The sequence below is a fragment of the Gigantopelta aegis genome, chromosome 1 (assembly GCF_016097555.1).
Source record: "Gigantopelta aegis isolate Gae_Host chromosome 1, Gae_host_genome, whole genome shotgun sequence".
NCBI classification, from domain to species: domain Eukaryota; kingdom Metazoa; phylum Mollusca; class Gastropoda; order Neomphalida; family Peltospiridae; genus Gigantopelta; species Gigantopelta aegis.
The window spans coordinates 24,172,100-24,190,053 of record NC_054699.1 but is presented as its reverse complement, the minus strand read 5'-3'; the positions used below and the strand labels follow the sequence as shown (position 1 = coordinate 24,190,053).

At 35.0% G+C, this 17,954-nt stretch overlaps 1 protein-coding gene across 3 annotated transcripts in view; it reads left to right on the top strand.

The window, feature by feature from the left end:
• Nucleotides 1–1,034: 1,034 nt before the first annotated feature.
• The window catches only part of LOC121372528, a 35,385-nt gene continuing 18,465 nt past the window's right edge, over nt 1,035–17,954 (top strand). The window contains exons 1-4 of one of the 3 annotated variants that reach the window (XM_041498909.1): nt 1,035–2,018; nt 12,428–13,192; nt 16,512–16,645; nt 17,209–17,600. In XM_041498909.1, coding sequence (XP_041354843.1) covers nt 12,523–13,192; nt 16,512–16,645; nt 17,209–17,448 — 1,044 coding nt within the window. In that variant the 5' untranslated portion in view covers nt 1,035–2,018; nt 12,428–12,522 and the 3' untranslated portion in view covers nt 17,449–17,600. Of the gene's footprint in view, nt 2,019–5,289; nt 5,467–12,427; nt 13,193–16,511; nt 16,646–17,208; nt 17,601–17,954 lie in introns of those variants that run through there. The other 2 variants (XM_041498899.1, XM_041498931.1) reach the window with 2 other exon arrangements.

The window sequence follows — 17,954 nt, the reverse complement described above, 5'->3', positions numbered from 1 at the left end:
CGTGTATACAGATATATGCTGTAATTGGCATAGTAACACTTTAGATGATCACATTACACCGGTAATAATATAAATAAATAAAAAATTTGTAACATTAATTTGTCGAATAACATTCATTGGCTTATCACAATGAATTCCCGAACAAGAGATCACGTGAGATTTCGCAATTTCTGAACAAATTTAACTGTCTTGATTGAGGGTTCGTCTCATATCCCAAACATATTTATATCCATAGAGGTATGGTACAACGCCTTTCCACGGGTCGGTGAGTGGGGGATTTGCCTTGAAATTTTGACAGTGGCCAACTGTTGGCATACGCGTTACATGTAAGGGGGTGTTACTAATTACGTAACGCTCTAGGGGTAGAGGAAGAGGGTACTGTGTTCGATTTACGTAACATTTTTCAAGACTATATGTTATTTTTAATCATTACTAAAGTTGTTTTTTGGAAATGCGCGGTCAGTCTAGGATCGATCCCCATCGGCGGGTATACAAAAAGACCATGGTATGTGATATCCTGTTTGTGGGATGGTACATATAAACGATCCCTTGCTAAAAAATGGGTTTTCAAGGCGCGTATGCAGGGATTTCAGCGGGGTTGGGGTTATAGTTTATATGGGGCCATGCTCCCCAAAAAATAGATTTCAGTTTGTTTTAATCTTGGGCAAGTCCAATACCCTCCCCCTGCACATGCACCCGAGTCCTCTCTAAGATTATATGTCAAAATTACAAAATGTTAGACATCCAACAGAAGATGGAAGGAAGGATATGATATGTTTTATTTAACGACGCACTCAACACATTTTATTTACGGTTGTATGGGGTCGGATGATTATTAAATAAATATGCTTTATCTTTGACGTCGTTTATAGCTTTCCGTTCATAGCGAACACACACGACTTTTTTAAAAGTGCATTTGAGCTTGTATTTCACATTTGTACATTATGTTATAATATAGTAACCAGAGAATGTAACTTTAATAAGAAACCACAGCACATCAGTAGTATGCAGTGTGACTGTTCATAAAATAATTATTAATGTGAATACGTTGTCTGTATATCATCTAAGGCCTGTACGTATTTCATGTATATGGCTTGAGTAAATGATACTTAAAATAAACAAAATTATAATATTATTTTTATCTGTAAATATAAACACGCAATGTGTGACATCTAAAAATCAATGGATATAGGACAAATCAATGAATAAATGTACTTTATTAACAAAATAAAAATTAGTGCGAATCGAAACATGGGGCGAAACGACTCGGTTAGAGGTACGAGTCAACCCTGTTCAAAACGACTCGGGTGAACTAGTAATCAGGGCGAAACGACCTGTTACGATATTATTTTGGTAACTGCAAACTTAAAAATTTCATCAATGTGTTATATATCAAAATATCAGAGTGAAAGGATTTATTAGAAATTACTCCGATTGTGTGATGCAGAAGCCCTTGTCGGTATTAATTCAATGTGTGGTTGCTGAGTACCTCACCCCTTGTTTCATTGAAAACTGGTCTGGTAGACGTGTTCAGGGTAACGCCGAGGCCAATTGTTTGACTGGTATCACGGTTCATCGAAAAGGCACAGTGACACTAGCTGTACTTGAAAGACTTTTACCGATAGCCGCTGGCTGAACACACAACATGACAGGTATGGCAAAGAAAGGATTGCTTGGCTAGTGTCGCGATTCTCCGATCCATCTATAACTCGTTCCGCCTAAATTATTATAATCCAAAGGTTGTAATAACCAACTGCGCAAGCGCGGCAATTGTTGGTCCTTTTCGGTGGTTTTCCATTTGATATTTGATGTATCACCAGTTCGAGAGAAATATAGCTAATAACAAAGAGGGGACCGATAATTTAGTTCGAGCGAACGCTTATATTCTACTCTGGACGTATTTGACCCATCGTTAGTTAATATAAGGGTTTACCGGACAAAAAACTCGGGACTTCGTTTTTGGTTCGAGTGTTGTGGTGTGATCGACCCTTCCGAGGTCGAGCCAACGAGATTCTACTGTATGTATATATATATATATATATATATAGATATAGATATAATTTTTTTGTTTTAATGTCCAAGATATCACAATATAAGTAAATATATATATATATATATATATAAAAGTTTTATTGGAAAAGACCGTCCGCCTATAAAGTTATTTTGTTATTAAGTGTTAAAAATATTAAAGAATTAAATCAACTTAGTAAATATATATTTGAATGTTACAAAATACGACCCACTTTATACTATGATTAGTCAGATTAATTAATTTAAATGTATATGTATATTTATCATCCATCAAACGCTTTGTAGGAGATATAGCTGACACTATAATTTGCGATATCTCCTGCGATATTATCCTAGGAGATATTGCTTCTTATTATCTTGATTGGTCAAATTTTAATTACAAGACAATGTTTTGTTACGTCACTGTGTTTGTTTCAGCGCTAAACCTACCATTAGTGACGTCACGCCACTGCCGTTCTGCTAGTTAACGAGTCTACCGCTGACATTCAACCCACATTACTTACATTGTTTACAAAGAATGATAATGGATGATACAAAGAATACCCCCCTCGTGTCTTGTGATATCATAATTTATCAGCACTCGTTAAAGGGACATTCCCAAGTTTGCTGCATTGTAAGATGTTTCCGACTAATAAAATAGTTCTACGATTAAACTTACATATTAAATATAGTTTCATGTTTAGAATATCAGTGTCTGTATATTCAATGTGTTTCTGGTCGTCTTAATATGTATAAGAAGCCCAAACTGGATTTTGTCTTCAAATAATTTCGTACGTACAAAATGAAAATTAAAGTAGTACAAATATTAGAACGATCAGAAACACGTTTAATATACAGCCATTAATATTCTAAAGAAGAAAATATATTTAATATGTAAGTTTAATCGTAGAAATATTTTATTAGTCGATAACATCTTAAAACGTTGCAGCAAACTCAGGAATGTCCCTTTAATAAAAGTATAAACTCGTGCTGATAAATTATGATATCACAAGACACTCGGGGAGTATGATCTCTATATATGCATGTATGTATGTGCATATATATGTGTATTTTTATATTGGATTCTCCTGCACTACACTATATTGTGCAGTCATTGTATATAAGGTATGTGCGGTTTTTGGGGGTTTTTTGTACCGATAAGCTGTAAAGTTCTTGGTAAATAAAGAATTGAAGACATCTACTCGAGGGGGAAAATTCAATACTGAACCGTGGCGTGGTACACATAATGTTTGCTCAACGTGATGTCGAACAAAAGGGTTTTTTCCACTACTTGCCCCATTCATAAAACTGTCACGTGTCTCGCGCCGTTTGCTGCATAAGGCATTGATTACTATCCAATGTTCTAGCTTAATTAATGATCTAATTAACACTTGCATTAGTGCATAAAATCCATTGACCCTTTCTCACCACACCTGACCTGTGACGTCGTGCATATATTTGCATATTAATGAGTTATCGTGCATAATAATGAGGCTCCGGCCGTATACTACTAATGTTGATCAAATAACGTCACACTCGGTGTACATATAGAATGTCAACGGACAAAATGTCAGGTTTCAAAATGTTAATAGACAAAATGCGAATGGTCCATAAGAAAGTTTGTTTTGTTTATCGACACCATTAGAGCACATTGATATATTAATCATCGGCTGTTGGATGTCAAACGTTTGGTAATTTTGATATCTAATCTCAGAGAGGAAGCTCGCTATATGTTTTCGTTAGTAGCAAGGGATCTTTTATATGCACCATCCCACAGACAGGATAGCACATACCACGGCCTTTGATATACAAGTCGTGGTGCACTGGCAGAAACGAGAAATAGACGCCCATCGACGGATATCGATCCCAGACCGACAGCGCATCAAGCGAGCGCTTTACCACTGGGCTACGTCCCGCCCCTTGAATGGACAAAATGTCTACCATTAATGTTGTATCTGAGTCAAAATGTCTACCATTAATGTTGTATCTGAGTCAAAATGTCTACCATTAATGTGGTATCTGAGTCAAAATGTCTACCATTAATGTGGTATCTGAGACAAAATGTCTACCATTAATGTGGTATCTGAGACAAAATGTCTACCATTAATGTGGTAACTGAGTCAAAATGTCTACCATTAATGTGGTATCTGAGACAAAATGTCTACCATTAATGTGGTATCTGAGACAAAATGTCTACCATTAATGTAGTATCTGAGTCAAAATGTCTACCATTAATGTGGTATCTGAATCAAAATGTCTACCATTAATGTGGTATCTGAGACAAAATGTCTACCATTAATGTGCTATCTGAGTCAAAATGTCTACCATTAATGTGGTATCTGAGACAAAATGTCTACCATTAATGTCGTATCTGAGACAAAATGTCTAGCATTAATGTGCTATCTGAGTCAAAATGTCTAGCATTAATGTGCTGAGTCAAAATGTCTACCATTAATGTGCTGAGTCAAAATGTCTACCATTAATGTGCTATCTGAGTCAAAATGTCTACCATTAATGTGCTATCTGAGTCAAAATGTCTACCATTAATGTGCTATCTGAGTCAAACTGTCAACCTGTCACTTTTGTGTGTATATGTGTGTGCGTGTGGATTATAATAGGAAATGCTTCCTAAATTGGGACTTGTTACGGAATTGAAAGAATCTCAATAGTGTGAAAATTACGATCCTTGCTCATTACAAAATTTGGAGTAATTAAAGGGAAATTCCTGAGTTTGCTGCAATTTTTAAGATATTATCGACTAACAGACTTTTTAACGATTGTAATTACATATCAAATCTATTTTTCTGCATAAAATATTAGTGGCTGTATATTAAACGTGTTTCTGATCGTTCTAATATTTGTACTAGGTTAAATTTGATTTTATTTCCTAAAATATATTTGTTCGTATGTACGAAATTATTTGAAGAGAAAATCCAGTTTCGGCTTCTTACAAATATTAAGACGACCAGAACACACATTGAATATACAGACACTGATATTCTAAAGAAGAAGATATATTTAATATGTAAGTTTAATCGTAGAAATATTTTATTAGTCGGAAACATCTTACAATGCAGCAAACTCAGGAATGTCCCTTTAAAGAATGCTCCACTTTCTCAGTAGCCTGCCTGTCTTTGATATAAACAAAATAAATAAATAATAAAAAAATCGCAACTGCACGTGGCATTACAATGCTATCGATATTCTCGTTGCGTGCATATACATAACCAATAGCGCTCGAGCCTAAACATTACACTAACACAATGAAACGGAAGCGCTTCTATCTGGTTATTGGATTTGCGCCTAGTGTACTAGTTATGTCGCCAGGTAGAACCACGGGCAGATATTTCAAAGCATTGTGTTTTAAAATATAAATATTCTGTGCAACTACAAATTCAAGGACGAGCAGAAATACATTGGATTTGCTAGTGTTGGTAATGTAAGCAAAACTAAATGGTAAGTAAATTGTAAATTAACTGTAAAAAGACGTATTAACCTATTTTCTTATGCTTCAAAATCGATGTCATTGATTTGGCCAATGAACCACATTCTATCGTTATATTGACGCCATTTTGATGGCTTTGTTTTTGCAACAGTTAAAGTTATGTTATATTCTCTGGAAAAAAAATATCTAAAGAAAAGGTACTGGTACCTAAGTAACATGTTTCTTAAAACCTAGACAATTTCAAACATTATGATGATCAATATATAAAATAATACCAAACACTGTTCGGTTACTGGGTTACTGCGGGAGTGGACTTTGAACGATTTTTGGTACTAGGTTTATTGGCATTTAAAGGACACCGGCCACCAAACCATACATACGGCGTAATGAATTTGTTTGCCGTCATAAACCACACAACGTACTAGGGTGACACTCCATAATTGACGTATGTATTCATAGTCATCAAATAAAAACATTTCAATAGCAATTTTACACTGAAAGCTGTATAATGATGAGATGATGATGATGATGATGATGATGATGATGATGATGATGATAATAATAACGATAAAAATATATATTAACAACAACAGTAATAATAAATAATAATTAATAATAATAATAAATAACAACAACAACAACAATAACAATAATAATAATAATAATGGTTTAGTTTTGATGTGATTCGATTTTTTAAAAATGCGTTACTTTCTCGTTTATATTTTTTAAATGCTCGTCTTCTGTTTAGGATTAGTGTTAATATTGTTTATATATTTTAGGTTATTTCATTTCATTTTATTAATTTATGTATTTTTCGATGCGAGCATTACATAATAAACATGATCAACGAATACTGAGCCGTCTAAAAACGCCTGAGCCTTGTGTATACTAACAATGTTCCTTTGAGGGTTGAGCTTTAGGACTGTAGTTAGTGGGTGGTGGTGGGGTGCGGGGGGGGGGGGGGGGGGGGGTGCGGACGGAGATTCATCATTTGCTTTCAAAGATTATTAAAGGGACATTCCTGAGTTTGCTGCATTGTAAGGTGTTTCCGACTAATACAATATTAAATTTACATATTAAGAATATTTTCTTGTTTAGAATATCAGTGTCTGTATATTCAATGTGTTTCTGGTCGTCTTATTATTTGTATGAGGCCCAAACTGGATTTTGTCTTCAAATAATGTCTTTCGTACGAATTTTTATTTTATTAGGAAATGAAATTTAACCTAGTACAAATCTTAGAACGATCAAAAACACGTTTAATATACAGCCACTAATATTTTATGCACAAACATGTCTTTGATGTGTAATTACAATCGTTAAAAAATATCTGTTAGTCGATAACATCTTAAAAATTGCAGAATGTCCCTTTAAGACTGTATTATTATTATTATTATTATTATTATTATTATTATTATTATTATTGACTTGTTAATTTTTTAATATTATTTTTAAAGTAAAGATAGTCAAAATATGTGGATATGCAATAAGATAATTTTAATTTATTCAAAACATTTTTATATCCTAACAGCGGGTACAATGTAGCTTGCTTCAAGTTGTTCCATATCACCTCTGTAAATAAACGAAAGTCAGCTACGACAACAAAGAAGTCTAGCAAATGTTCTTCTACTGCTTTGTTCATGGACCCCAAGCGAAATTCGGGGGGGGGGGGGGGGGGGGACCATCCACCGCAACACATTACCTGGAGACAATACATATTTGCATACCATTATTAACCGGGTTAATAAACTTTAATTATTAGTTGAGTTTATGACATGAATAGCATGGGTAAGTTATACGATAAATAAGAATACTGTAGATCCTGAAATTAATGCGATCATAATATTAATGCGAAAACTGCGAGTTCGTGTTATTCGCATTTATAATATGACGCATTTATTTCTATGTTTTGTGTATGTGTCTCACGTTATTAAAACAAAACAAACAAAGATCAACCTTCTAGCATATAACACAACTGGAAATAAATTCATTGTAGGCAAGTCTGACTAATCGTTGACTAGTCCAGCAAGCTATGTGTCACACTCTTTTAAAACAAAGATTAAAATTCTAATACATTTGTGACGGAACATGCTCTTAATTTTGTTTTCGCCTGTGGCGATATTAATTGTTTTAGAGGGCCGTGTGCAGTTCCAATATGCACTTAAGCCCAGGTGGCCGGTAGTTACGTAATACCTCCGCGCGACCATGGAATCTCTAGCGAACTGGCGATAGTAAGTCTGACCATCTAAGAAAAATATGCCGGCGTGGTCGCTGTCGAAATATCACTTGATAGGGGGAGGGCCGCGATGTACCCCCAGGCGATATTCGGGTTTTTATGATAAATAGCTAGGGTTTTAGAGATAGGGGGAGAAACATATTGGAAGGCTTCCAGGGAACGTTCGTCCGTTTGGACTTGGTAAATATCATTTCTGCTTTGCTGTATAACCTTGATGTGATTGATGTGACTTTAAATATTTTAATACTGTATTATACCAATATTATTTAGACGGTGCTGCCGGTCATCTGACGCAGTATACTGTAGGCTCACTGTTCTGAATAGTTATTAAGGCTTAGCCAGTTATCCTAGAGGACCTAGGTAAACTGTAGGTTATTGTCTTTATTGTGATAGGTACCAGTATTAAGTCTGTATTACAAGGTTATTGAATGAGTAGTTAGGGTTAATTAAAAATTAACCAGTTAGGAATAGAGTTGTAATTCCTTTATTGATTAAGTTCCCCTGGAAGCGTTTCTCAATTATCACACGTTACTGAACGAGTAGTAAGGGTTAATTAAAAATTAACCAGTTAGGAATAGAGTTGTAATTCCTTTATTAATTAAGATCTCCTGGAAGCGTTTCTCAATTATCACACGCGTGGGTGTGGTGTAACGGTGAAGTGATTCGCATATTGTGTAACTAAACACCTAGAGATTAACTAATTAAGTGATCAGTTCTGGGTTGTTATTATTTGTTGTTGTTAATTAACTACTGCGGCAGTACATTTGTCAGCGTAGGTTAATACAGATTCCTAAGTGTATTGTGTTTTTGTTGTGTTTTCTAGTGAACTAAACGTGCTATAATAACATATACTTTATATAAGATCTTATCTCTGATCATACCTAGACGAGCCAGCGGGTATAACTGCCTGTTACAGAGAGATCTAATAGATATACAGTTAGGAGAGATATTTGGACAATCGTGTTTCATTCAGTTACGGGTATTATAGGATCCCCGTGACAACATTTATAAAACAACTGGAGCACAATTCATTGTAGACGAGACATACTAACTGTACAATAATCTAACAAGATGCCAGCCACGCGTGATGATTGCAGGGTCTTTGGCTATCCTATCAAAAGCCGACACGATACATCGCGTGTGAATGGTTCTTTGATTGCACTGTTCAAGTTCACTGCAACTTAGTTGGGTGAAATGTTCTTTTGTTATGACTTTGAAATATGTCTACATTCTTAAGAAGATACAGTTGTAATGGTACCTAATATATGCTAATGTTTAATCAGATTTATGTAACCATACCCGTTTGTGACGGTACATGCTCTTAAATTTGTTTCGCCTGTGGCGATTTTAATTGTGTTAGAGGGCCGTGTGCAGTTCCACATGCACTTAGCGCAGGTGGGCAACTTGTTACGTAATACTTCGCGCGATCGGGCATTCCAATATGCACTTAGTCCCGCTGTGGAGGCCATGTGGCGAGTAGTTACGTAATACCTCTGCGAGTGCGGGTTTTACAACCGTGATTTGGCGACGATGGCGTCAGTAAGTCTGACGATCAGAGAGAAATATACCGACGCTAGTAGAGGTGAAATATCAGATGATAGGGGGAGGTACCGCCTTGTACCCCAGGCCAATTCTGATTTTATAATAAATAGCTAGTTCTTAGAGATATCGAGAGAACGAATTAGGAAGGCTCCAGGGGATCACGGACGTCGTCCACTGATCGAACTATATTAGTTCAGACGGGACTTTGGTAATTATATATTTTCTGCTCTGTGTATAACCTTGATGTGATTGATGTGACTTTAAATATTTTAATACTGTATTATACCAATATTCTTTAGACAGTGTCTTCGGTCATCTGACGAAGTAAATCGTAGACTTTTTGTTCTAACATTATACGAGTATTTGGTAGTATAAAGCTTAGCCAGTCATCCTAGAAGACCTAGGTACACTGTAGGTTATTGTCTTTATTGTGATCGGTACCAGTATTAATTCTGTGTTACAAGGTTACTGAATGAGTAGTTAGGGGTAATTAAAAATTAACCCGTTAGGAATAGAGCTGTAATTCCTTTATTAATTGAGTTCCCCTGGAAGCGTTCCTAAATTATCACACGTTACTGAACGAGTAGTAAGGGTTAATTAAAAATTAACCAGTTAGGAATGGTGTTGTAATTCCTTTATTAATTAACTTCTCCTGGAAGCGTTTCTCAATTATCACACGCGTGGGTGTGGTGTAACGGTGAAGTGATTCGCATATTGTGTAACTAAACACCTAGAGATTAACTAATTAAGTGATCAGTCTGGGTTGTTATTTTTGTTGTTATTAATTAACTACTACGGCTGTACATTTGTCAGCGTAGATTAATACAGATTCCAAAGTGTATTGTGTTTTTGTTGTGTTTCTAGTGAGCTAAACGTGCTATAAATATATATACTTTATATAAGATCGTATCTCTGATCATACCTAGAGACGAGCCATACTAGGGTTTAACAGCCTGTTACAGAGAGATCTAATAGATATACAGTTAGGAGAGATATTTTGATAATCGTGTTTTATTCAGTTACGGGAATTATAGAATCCCCGTGACACCGTTACATAATTGGACGCGGCAAAATATGCTTCGAGTTGATCTCACCAAAAACACTAAGGACTAAACAGGTTAACTGATGTGTACACAGATATGTCAGTAAGTTGATCTCATTGAAGATCATGTGCATGTGAACATAATTTTCATTATTTTTATGTTTGCCCGCTGTTTATCAGACAAAGATATGATTTATTTGCATCGTTACGGAATTACCTTGATATCTTAGACATTGATCTTAGAGATTCGAGTTGAACTAACTTATTATTCTGATCTTACTGCCCCATATAAGGTTAGCTCCAACAATAGGATCATTACTATCATAATTTTTCTCGACTATCCCATTTCTATTCTATCTACTCTCTACCTTTTATTACTATATATTAAAAAATATTAATTATGTTAAATATTTTATGCCATTGGACATTGTTATTATGCTTTAGGTATATAATGATTATGAATATTGTCTGATGTCCATCTTGTTTAGGAGAGCACTGATATAGGCTCTACCTGTTGTGCAATCCTTTTGATTCTTTTTTTATCAATAAAATATCTCAAAACAATCTTATTGAAGACAACCGTAACTTGGATTGAACCAAAAAGTACACGGATGTGTGTTGCTAGGAAAGTAATATTTCAAAGGGAGGCCCCTCGCATTAATTTCATGTCGCATTTTAGTCTGCCCACCGTCACTTGCATTAATTTAGAGACGCGTTAATTTCAAGATCTACAGTATATCATAGCACAAAAATTCGCATGGCTAAAACGGAATATAACTACAGATTCAAAATGGAAAACATTGCTATCTACTGAAAATAAAACATTTCAATCGATTTAGACAATAATGCAAAATACATGGAACTTTATAAGACTCATATGTGGTCATGAGTGATAGAAAAGTACACCCGAGGTGGTGGAAATGTCGACTTGAGAAGCGGCTTGCATATGATGGAGTCTTTTTCACTCATTCATTCGGTGAATAAACCATTATTTCACATGAATAGACAAAGATGACTGAACTTTTAACTGTTTTATTTGATCATTTTATTATAAATAAACTACACTATCGTATTTGCCGTGTTTCTTTCATGTGTTAAATAAAATTTAACACAACAAATTACCAAGATGGCTTTTATAATGATGGTTTAAATAACAAAGTATTAATCTAAAAATGTCTCTAATGAGCTCACGTCACAATCTAACATTAATATGACGTCATATAGTATGTATGTATGTATGTATGTATGTATGTATGTATGTATGCATGCATGCATGCATGACTGTGCCTGAAGATATATTTTCTTTGGGTTCTCTTAGTGTATATTTGCGAGTGTAATAGAAATTATATTTTAATACATAAATCTTGTCACAAGTTCACAACCATATTTATACAGGATTGCCTACCATATTTTAAACTTGTTCTTACCATTTATCTACATCCAGTTTACAATTAATTATTAAACAAAAATATTGCAAGTTTAATGTTTTGATTTGTAATATATCTGTCCCTTATCCACTGTGGTTGTGATGGATACAAATGTAAACAGAATTCTGTAAATAAATAGAGGATAATAAACGAGTTACCAGTTATTATCAAATTTAAGTCCCGAGTGAAATAATTTTCAGTTGTCACGAGCTTTAGCGAGTGACAAATGAAAATTATTTCATGAGGTCATAAATTTGATAATAACGGGTACCGAGTGTTTATTCTATTTATTACCTTAGATATACGAAGGCCAACCTGTATAAAAACGATGTAAACCACTGTACGCGCTGTTCTAAGAATTGCTATAATTTAATCACGTTGATAGAAAATTTTCAAAAACAAAAGTTCTTTTTATTCTGCTACAAAATCTATAATGAATTGCATTAAAATGATATTTTGTTATAAATTTAACACCAAAACCAGAAAGCCGTAAACCCAAACTCTTTAAACTACATGGCGTCATTTTGTGTACTTGCCAAATGGTGATGATGTCATATTTAGTACCGACAAAGTCATTGGTTTGAAAGCATCAAATTGTCCAATAGTATTGTTCGTCAGACCAATGCAGAATATTTCTAACTAAGAAAAATTAATATGGAAAATGTTTTCTCTGTTATGAGTGACCGCTGGGGTAATAATATTATTTATATTTATATTTTTTAAAGGTTCATCTGTGACAAATATCGATACTACAGTGGCGAAGTACCTTTATACTAGCATTCTGTTCACTGGCGAAAGCCCTGAAATAATATAGCAGCCAATGGCCATGAACAGGTTTCTTGTGGTATGTGTGCCCCTGCTTGTGATGCTGTGGATGGTCTTCATCACGGTGAAGGTCGTACATCCTCCGATTGACGATGCAAAACTGTCTCAGATAGTGACCAGGTATTCTGCGTCCATTGACAGACTTTTCAACAGCCGTCAAACTATTGTAGGGAAGCAGTCCAGGATTTCCATATCTGTGGACCCTAAAGTAAACGACAAATCGACGATTGCTATCTATCGGGATGAGGTGTCGTGGAATCCCGACACCAAGGTGTGCTCGTCCACGAAAACGTTCAGGAAGGCGACTCTAAAGAGCGCTTCAGGAAATATTCCCATTAATATTAATGAAAGCCCTGACGGGATTTCTGACACTGTCTCCGAGGACGGCTTTTTCGAGAGGGATTTAGAAAAGCCACTGTACAAGTGTTTAGACGAGGACAAGGATCTGGCATTCTTAGACATTGGTGCAAATGTTGGCGTCTTCAGCCTTTCGGTTGCCAAGAAAGGTCACAAGGTCGTAGCGGTTGAAGTGTTGCCAGGCAACGCGGCTCGTCTGTGTCGAAGTATCAATGAGAGCGGATTTGGGGACAGAGTTACCTTGATACATAACGGATTGTCTGACAAAAGGACTTTGATGGAAATCGTTCATAGTGAAGGCGTTGAAGGTAATCGTATTCGCCCGCACCCACTTGAGCATTACATTATATTATAATGTTCAGCGATCAGTTGGTAGAGCGCTGGACTCTCCGTAGTTCGAATCCCCTCGAGGGAGTTGATTTATCTGTTACATGAATGATTTAGTATCCTGATGTCAGGACACCAACCATTGCATTTTGTTGTCTATAATTGTTGGGGTTGTTTTTATCTTTGGAACTGTGTGATAAAGACACCCTTGAACATTGTTAAATATTTAAAATGGCGTTGAAATGGCTGCCAAAACACACATCTGACAATATCTCGGATATTTTATCATCTATAGTTAAGTGACAGACTCTAGTTTTTAAACACTGACGTATTTGTCAATATTAAAGTTATTTTTGATATTTTAAATTAGAAGTACCTACACTTTATTTAGAATATTAATTTTGGTACCCCAGTAGTGGATCTGGTCATTCGGGTTTTTGCACTACTCCAAAATGCATTTTTCTTAATTCTAAAAAAAAACCCGCACGTTCGTTCGAGAAGTAAAGGTTTTTTGAGACAAGCTCTAATTAGTTTAGACGATATTTTCCTGTTTAAACATGACATACTCTTCTCTCTGTTATAAGCTTATCCAAACTGACACTAGCGTCTGCGCCTTCAAGTTAAAACGAGTGCACTTATCTTGAAAGGCATTATCTTCCCAATATTTTAATTTTTATTATTATTGTTATTATTAGTATGTATTTATTTATTTTATCCCACTGCCCCTTTTCTTTCTCTCCTTTGAATGCCGTTTCATTTCTTCCCGATCTGGCAACTCCTCCTATATTTAACTGCTTTCGGTTTCGCTTTCCACCTCCACATTCCAGTCCTTGTCTCTCCAACCGCAAAATGTGCTTGTCTCTTGTTGCTATCTATGCCACATACCTGCCATTCTCCGCCAGCTTTTAGTTGTTAGCTTAGCCTGACCACTTCGGGGAGTGTTCAGTAGTTTACTACTGGCATTGTTAAGAGGCACTTGTAGCCACCTACTATACATCTTCCCAATATTTATTTTCAACATGCTTATCTAATTTCCATCGCCATATTTCTGTAGTAGGTTTTTCATCTAATTTATCAATAAATAACTGAATGGTTTCGATGCTTTTCATATCCTTTCAGTAACATTGCATTTGGATTTGATATTTCTTCTAATTTAATATCAATAATATGTCTAATTTTCATTTTCCAATCCATTTGCTACTCCTTGTGTTAAGTCATAACACTCCTAAGTAATTTCAATTGAGCTGGTACTTTCTGTAAAAGTTATCATATGTACTAAAATTTCAATTATGGCCCAATAAGTCATTAACAAAATATCTCTTTTACATCACGTTCTGTTAAAAAACAACAAAAAACAACAACAAACAAACAACAACAAACAACAACAAAAACACCCATAAAAATATTTTAAAAAAACACAAAAAAACCTGACATATTATTTATTATAGTATTTGGTATAAACCAAAACGGCTGGAATAATATGGGGTTCTGGTTGGGCTGTGTTAGATTTCTGCGAAACCTAAAAATAACAAAAAAGAAAAAAAAAAGAAACTACAGAACACCTCTCCCAAAAGAGGTCTTCTTATAACACTCTTTGTGCAAAAAGAGATTTTATCCCTACTCCTCCAAATCATCTATCACGTGGGAAGAAGATTTTTACATTCTTTTCAAGGTATACCTTTCTTCGTCATTTTATCTATTCCATTTCTCATAAACATAAACATTTTTTAAAATAGTGAGGTGGGATGTCTGTAAGAGCTTAATGTGAGTTAATATAGGTAGGGGCAAAGATTGTATTACCGTAAATGTTCCAGTTATTATAAATAAATTTCTAAAAGACCAATTAGTTAACAATTTATGTCTGTGATCGTTATTTGTCTTTAAAAATTTCTGTATAGGAATTAATCTGCTTTATATTATAAGTCATCACATTTAAAAAATCAGTTCAATATTACATATCATTGTCATGTTTGTGTTATGCAACACATTATAACCCCGATTTATCCCAATCCAAATAGGATATATTTGGATACAAATATCTTCTAAATTCCACCTAGAATTAATTTTAAAGTTTTAAAAACACCTTTTTTCTACAAACACTTTTGAAATATACTGACATCTTGTATTGTATATGTTTGTATAGCATTATACCCGCCGCAGCTCTTTACACTGTGCTTTTACATAATTATATAAGTTCTATTCTTAATGTAAATAATCCTATTCAAATACTTACCTTTGTTTGACACCCAATAACTGATGAGTATTTGTGTGCTGGGGAGTATAACATTCATTGATTCATTGATTCATTCAATCCGAAATAGCGTGTTGATTTTGGCGTTTTGTTTTTTAATTTTACACTGACCACAACAGGAGGAACAATTACCAACTAAAAGCAATGCTTCAATTAAAGACATTTGGTTTTAACAAAGTAAAATTGAGATGTCATACTGAGAAATGAGTTTTATTCCATTAATATTTGGGTAATTTTTGCTATTATCAACAGATTTGGTGATGCTTAAAAGACAATCCTTTCAAATATGTTTACGATACAGCTGATCAGCTAAACACACCCAATTCAATCATAAAAATTGGAGGAAAAATTACGGCTAACATTTTTTTCACACAAAAGATTATGGCTTTCATTAACTGGTCATCACAATGACAGGGTCAAACTGATCAATTGTTCTAAGTTAGTCGACCACTGGAACATCACTACATAAATAAATATTCTTCAGATCCTGTTTGACCAGATGTTGGTGTTATTGTTTGTTTTTGTTTTTGTTTATTTTTGTTTTTGTTTGTTTGTTTTTGTCTCGTTTATTGTAGTTTTTTCTTTCTTTTTCTTTCTCTTCTTTATTATTTTTTTTTTGTTTTTTGTTTTTAGGGAAGGGGGCATACTAAATTATCATGCCGGTTTTTAATTGCTTAGTGTTCTTGTTTTCTTGGAGGAAAGGAACTACAAGGAATATTATGATGAACGAGAAATACGTTTGTTTTCTCATTGTTAGGCGGTGGTGTGGGATCGACCCCCGTCGATGGGCCCATTGGGATATATCTCGTTCCAGCCAGTGCACCACGACTGGTATATCATAGGTCGTGGTATGTACTGTCCTGTCTGTTGGATGGTGCATATAAAAGATTCCTCACTGCTAACCGAAAAGAGTAGCCCATGAAGTGGCGACAGCGAGTTTCCACTTTCAATATCTGTGTGGTCCTTAACCATATGTCTGACACATATAACCGTAAATAAAATGTGTTGAGTGCATTGTTAAATAAAACATTACTTTCTTTCTTTGTTAGGCGGTGTGTACATCCAGGAATCGCTGAACCCCGAAAAGAACACGTTCTACTCCATCTACTTGGATGATCTGCTGGAGGTGCTGAATCTAAAACGCGTCGTTATGAAGATCGACGTAGAAAGACACGAGGCCAAGGTATGTAGACAAATATCATATTACACTTACAAGCATCCATGGTCATGGAGGTTAACGTAGAATCACAAGGTCAAGGTATGTAGACACATATCATATTCCACTTACAAGCATCCATGGCCATGAAGGTCAGCGTAGAGACACGAGGCCAAGGTATGTAGACAAATATCATATTCCACTTACAAGCATCCATGTTCATGAAGATCAACGTAAAGACACGAGGCCAAGGTATGTAGACAAATATCATATTCCACTTACAAGCGTCCATGGTCACGAAATTAAATTATGTTTACTAATTCAAAACCCTTTAAATATGCACGATTGTATTAATTGAAATAAAAACAATCTGACAAAATAGTATACATACTTAATTTGACATGTGTCATTTCAATTTTATATTCACGTTTAACATTAATGTTAATTAACTTGGTGTGTATTTATGTATATCCATTGTAATGTATTTATGAGTGGAAAACTCTGTGAAGTGATGGGCAATCCAAATAACCATATTCGTATTAGTGTTCCTATTCGCAGAACTAACTCCATTTATGTCTTATTACTTCCAGATTCTGGAAAAGGCTGACGAATTTTTCAGGAAAGTAGACGTCACGTGCATTATGATGGAATGGGAACGTCACCCCAGGAACCCGGATGCATATCAAATGATGGTCTTCATGGCCAGACATCATATGTTGGCATTTGACCCCCAGGACACGAGCAAGTCGCTGGATGCTTACACCTTCGCCAAATGGCCTCGAAACGTCCTGTGGCGAAAGGTTCGTGATTATGGACCATGGACGGACTAAACTCCTAACAATAAAGGGATAGACCCTGGTTTCTAACCACTAAGGTATATTTTTCTCCTAGACCCTAGTTTCAACTCGTAAAAATGGACATTAAGTTTTGTTAATTTGTAAACCTGTAACAAATTTGGATACAATAAAGTCAAACAAGAGTTTCTGACGTTGTAATACCCTTACAAATAGATTAAAATGTGACTACATAACCGTTACCTCTCAGACGCACGTCCACTTTTTAAAAAATTAAAAATGAATTTTATGGTATTAGAAACATTAGGATGACCAGAAGCACTTGGGTTGTACGGAAATGGATAATCTAAACAATAAAATATAAGTAATGTTTGATTTCAATGATCATAGACGGCTCTAATAGTGAAACAATATACCTGTTTACAAACTAGGGTCTGTCCCTTTAATAGTTTGTTTCTGTGTGTGTGTGTGTGTGCATGAATATATACTCTTCAAAAAAGTAGGGGAACTCTAATAAGAATTTACAAGTGCCAAAATTGTAA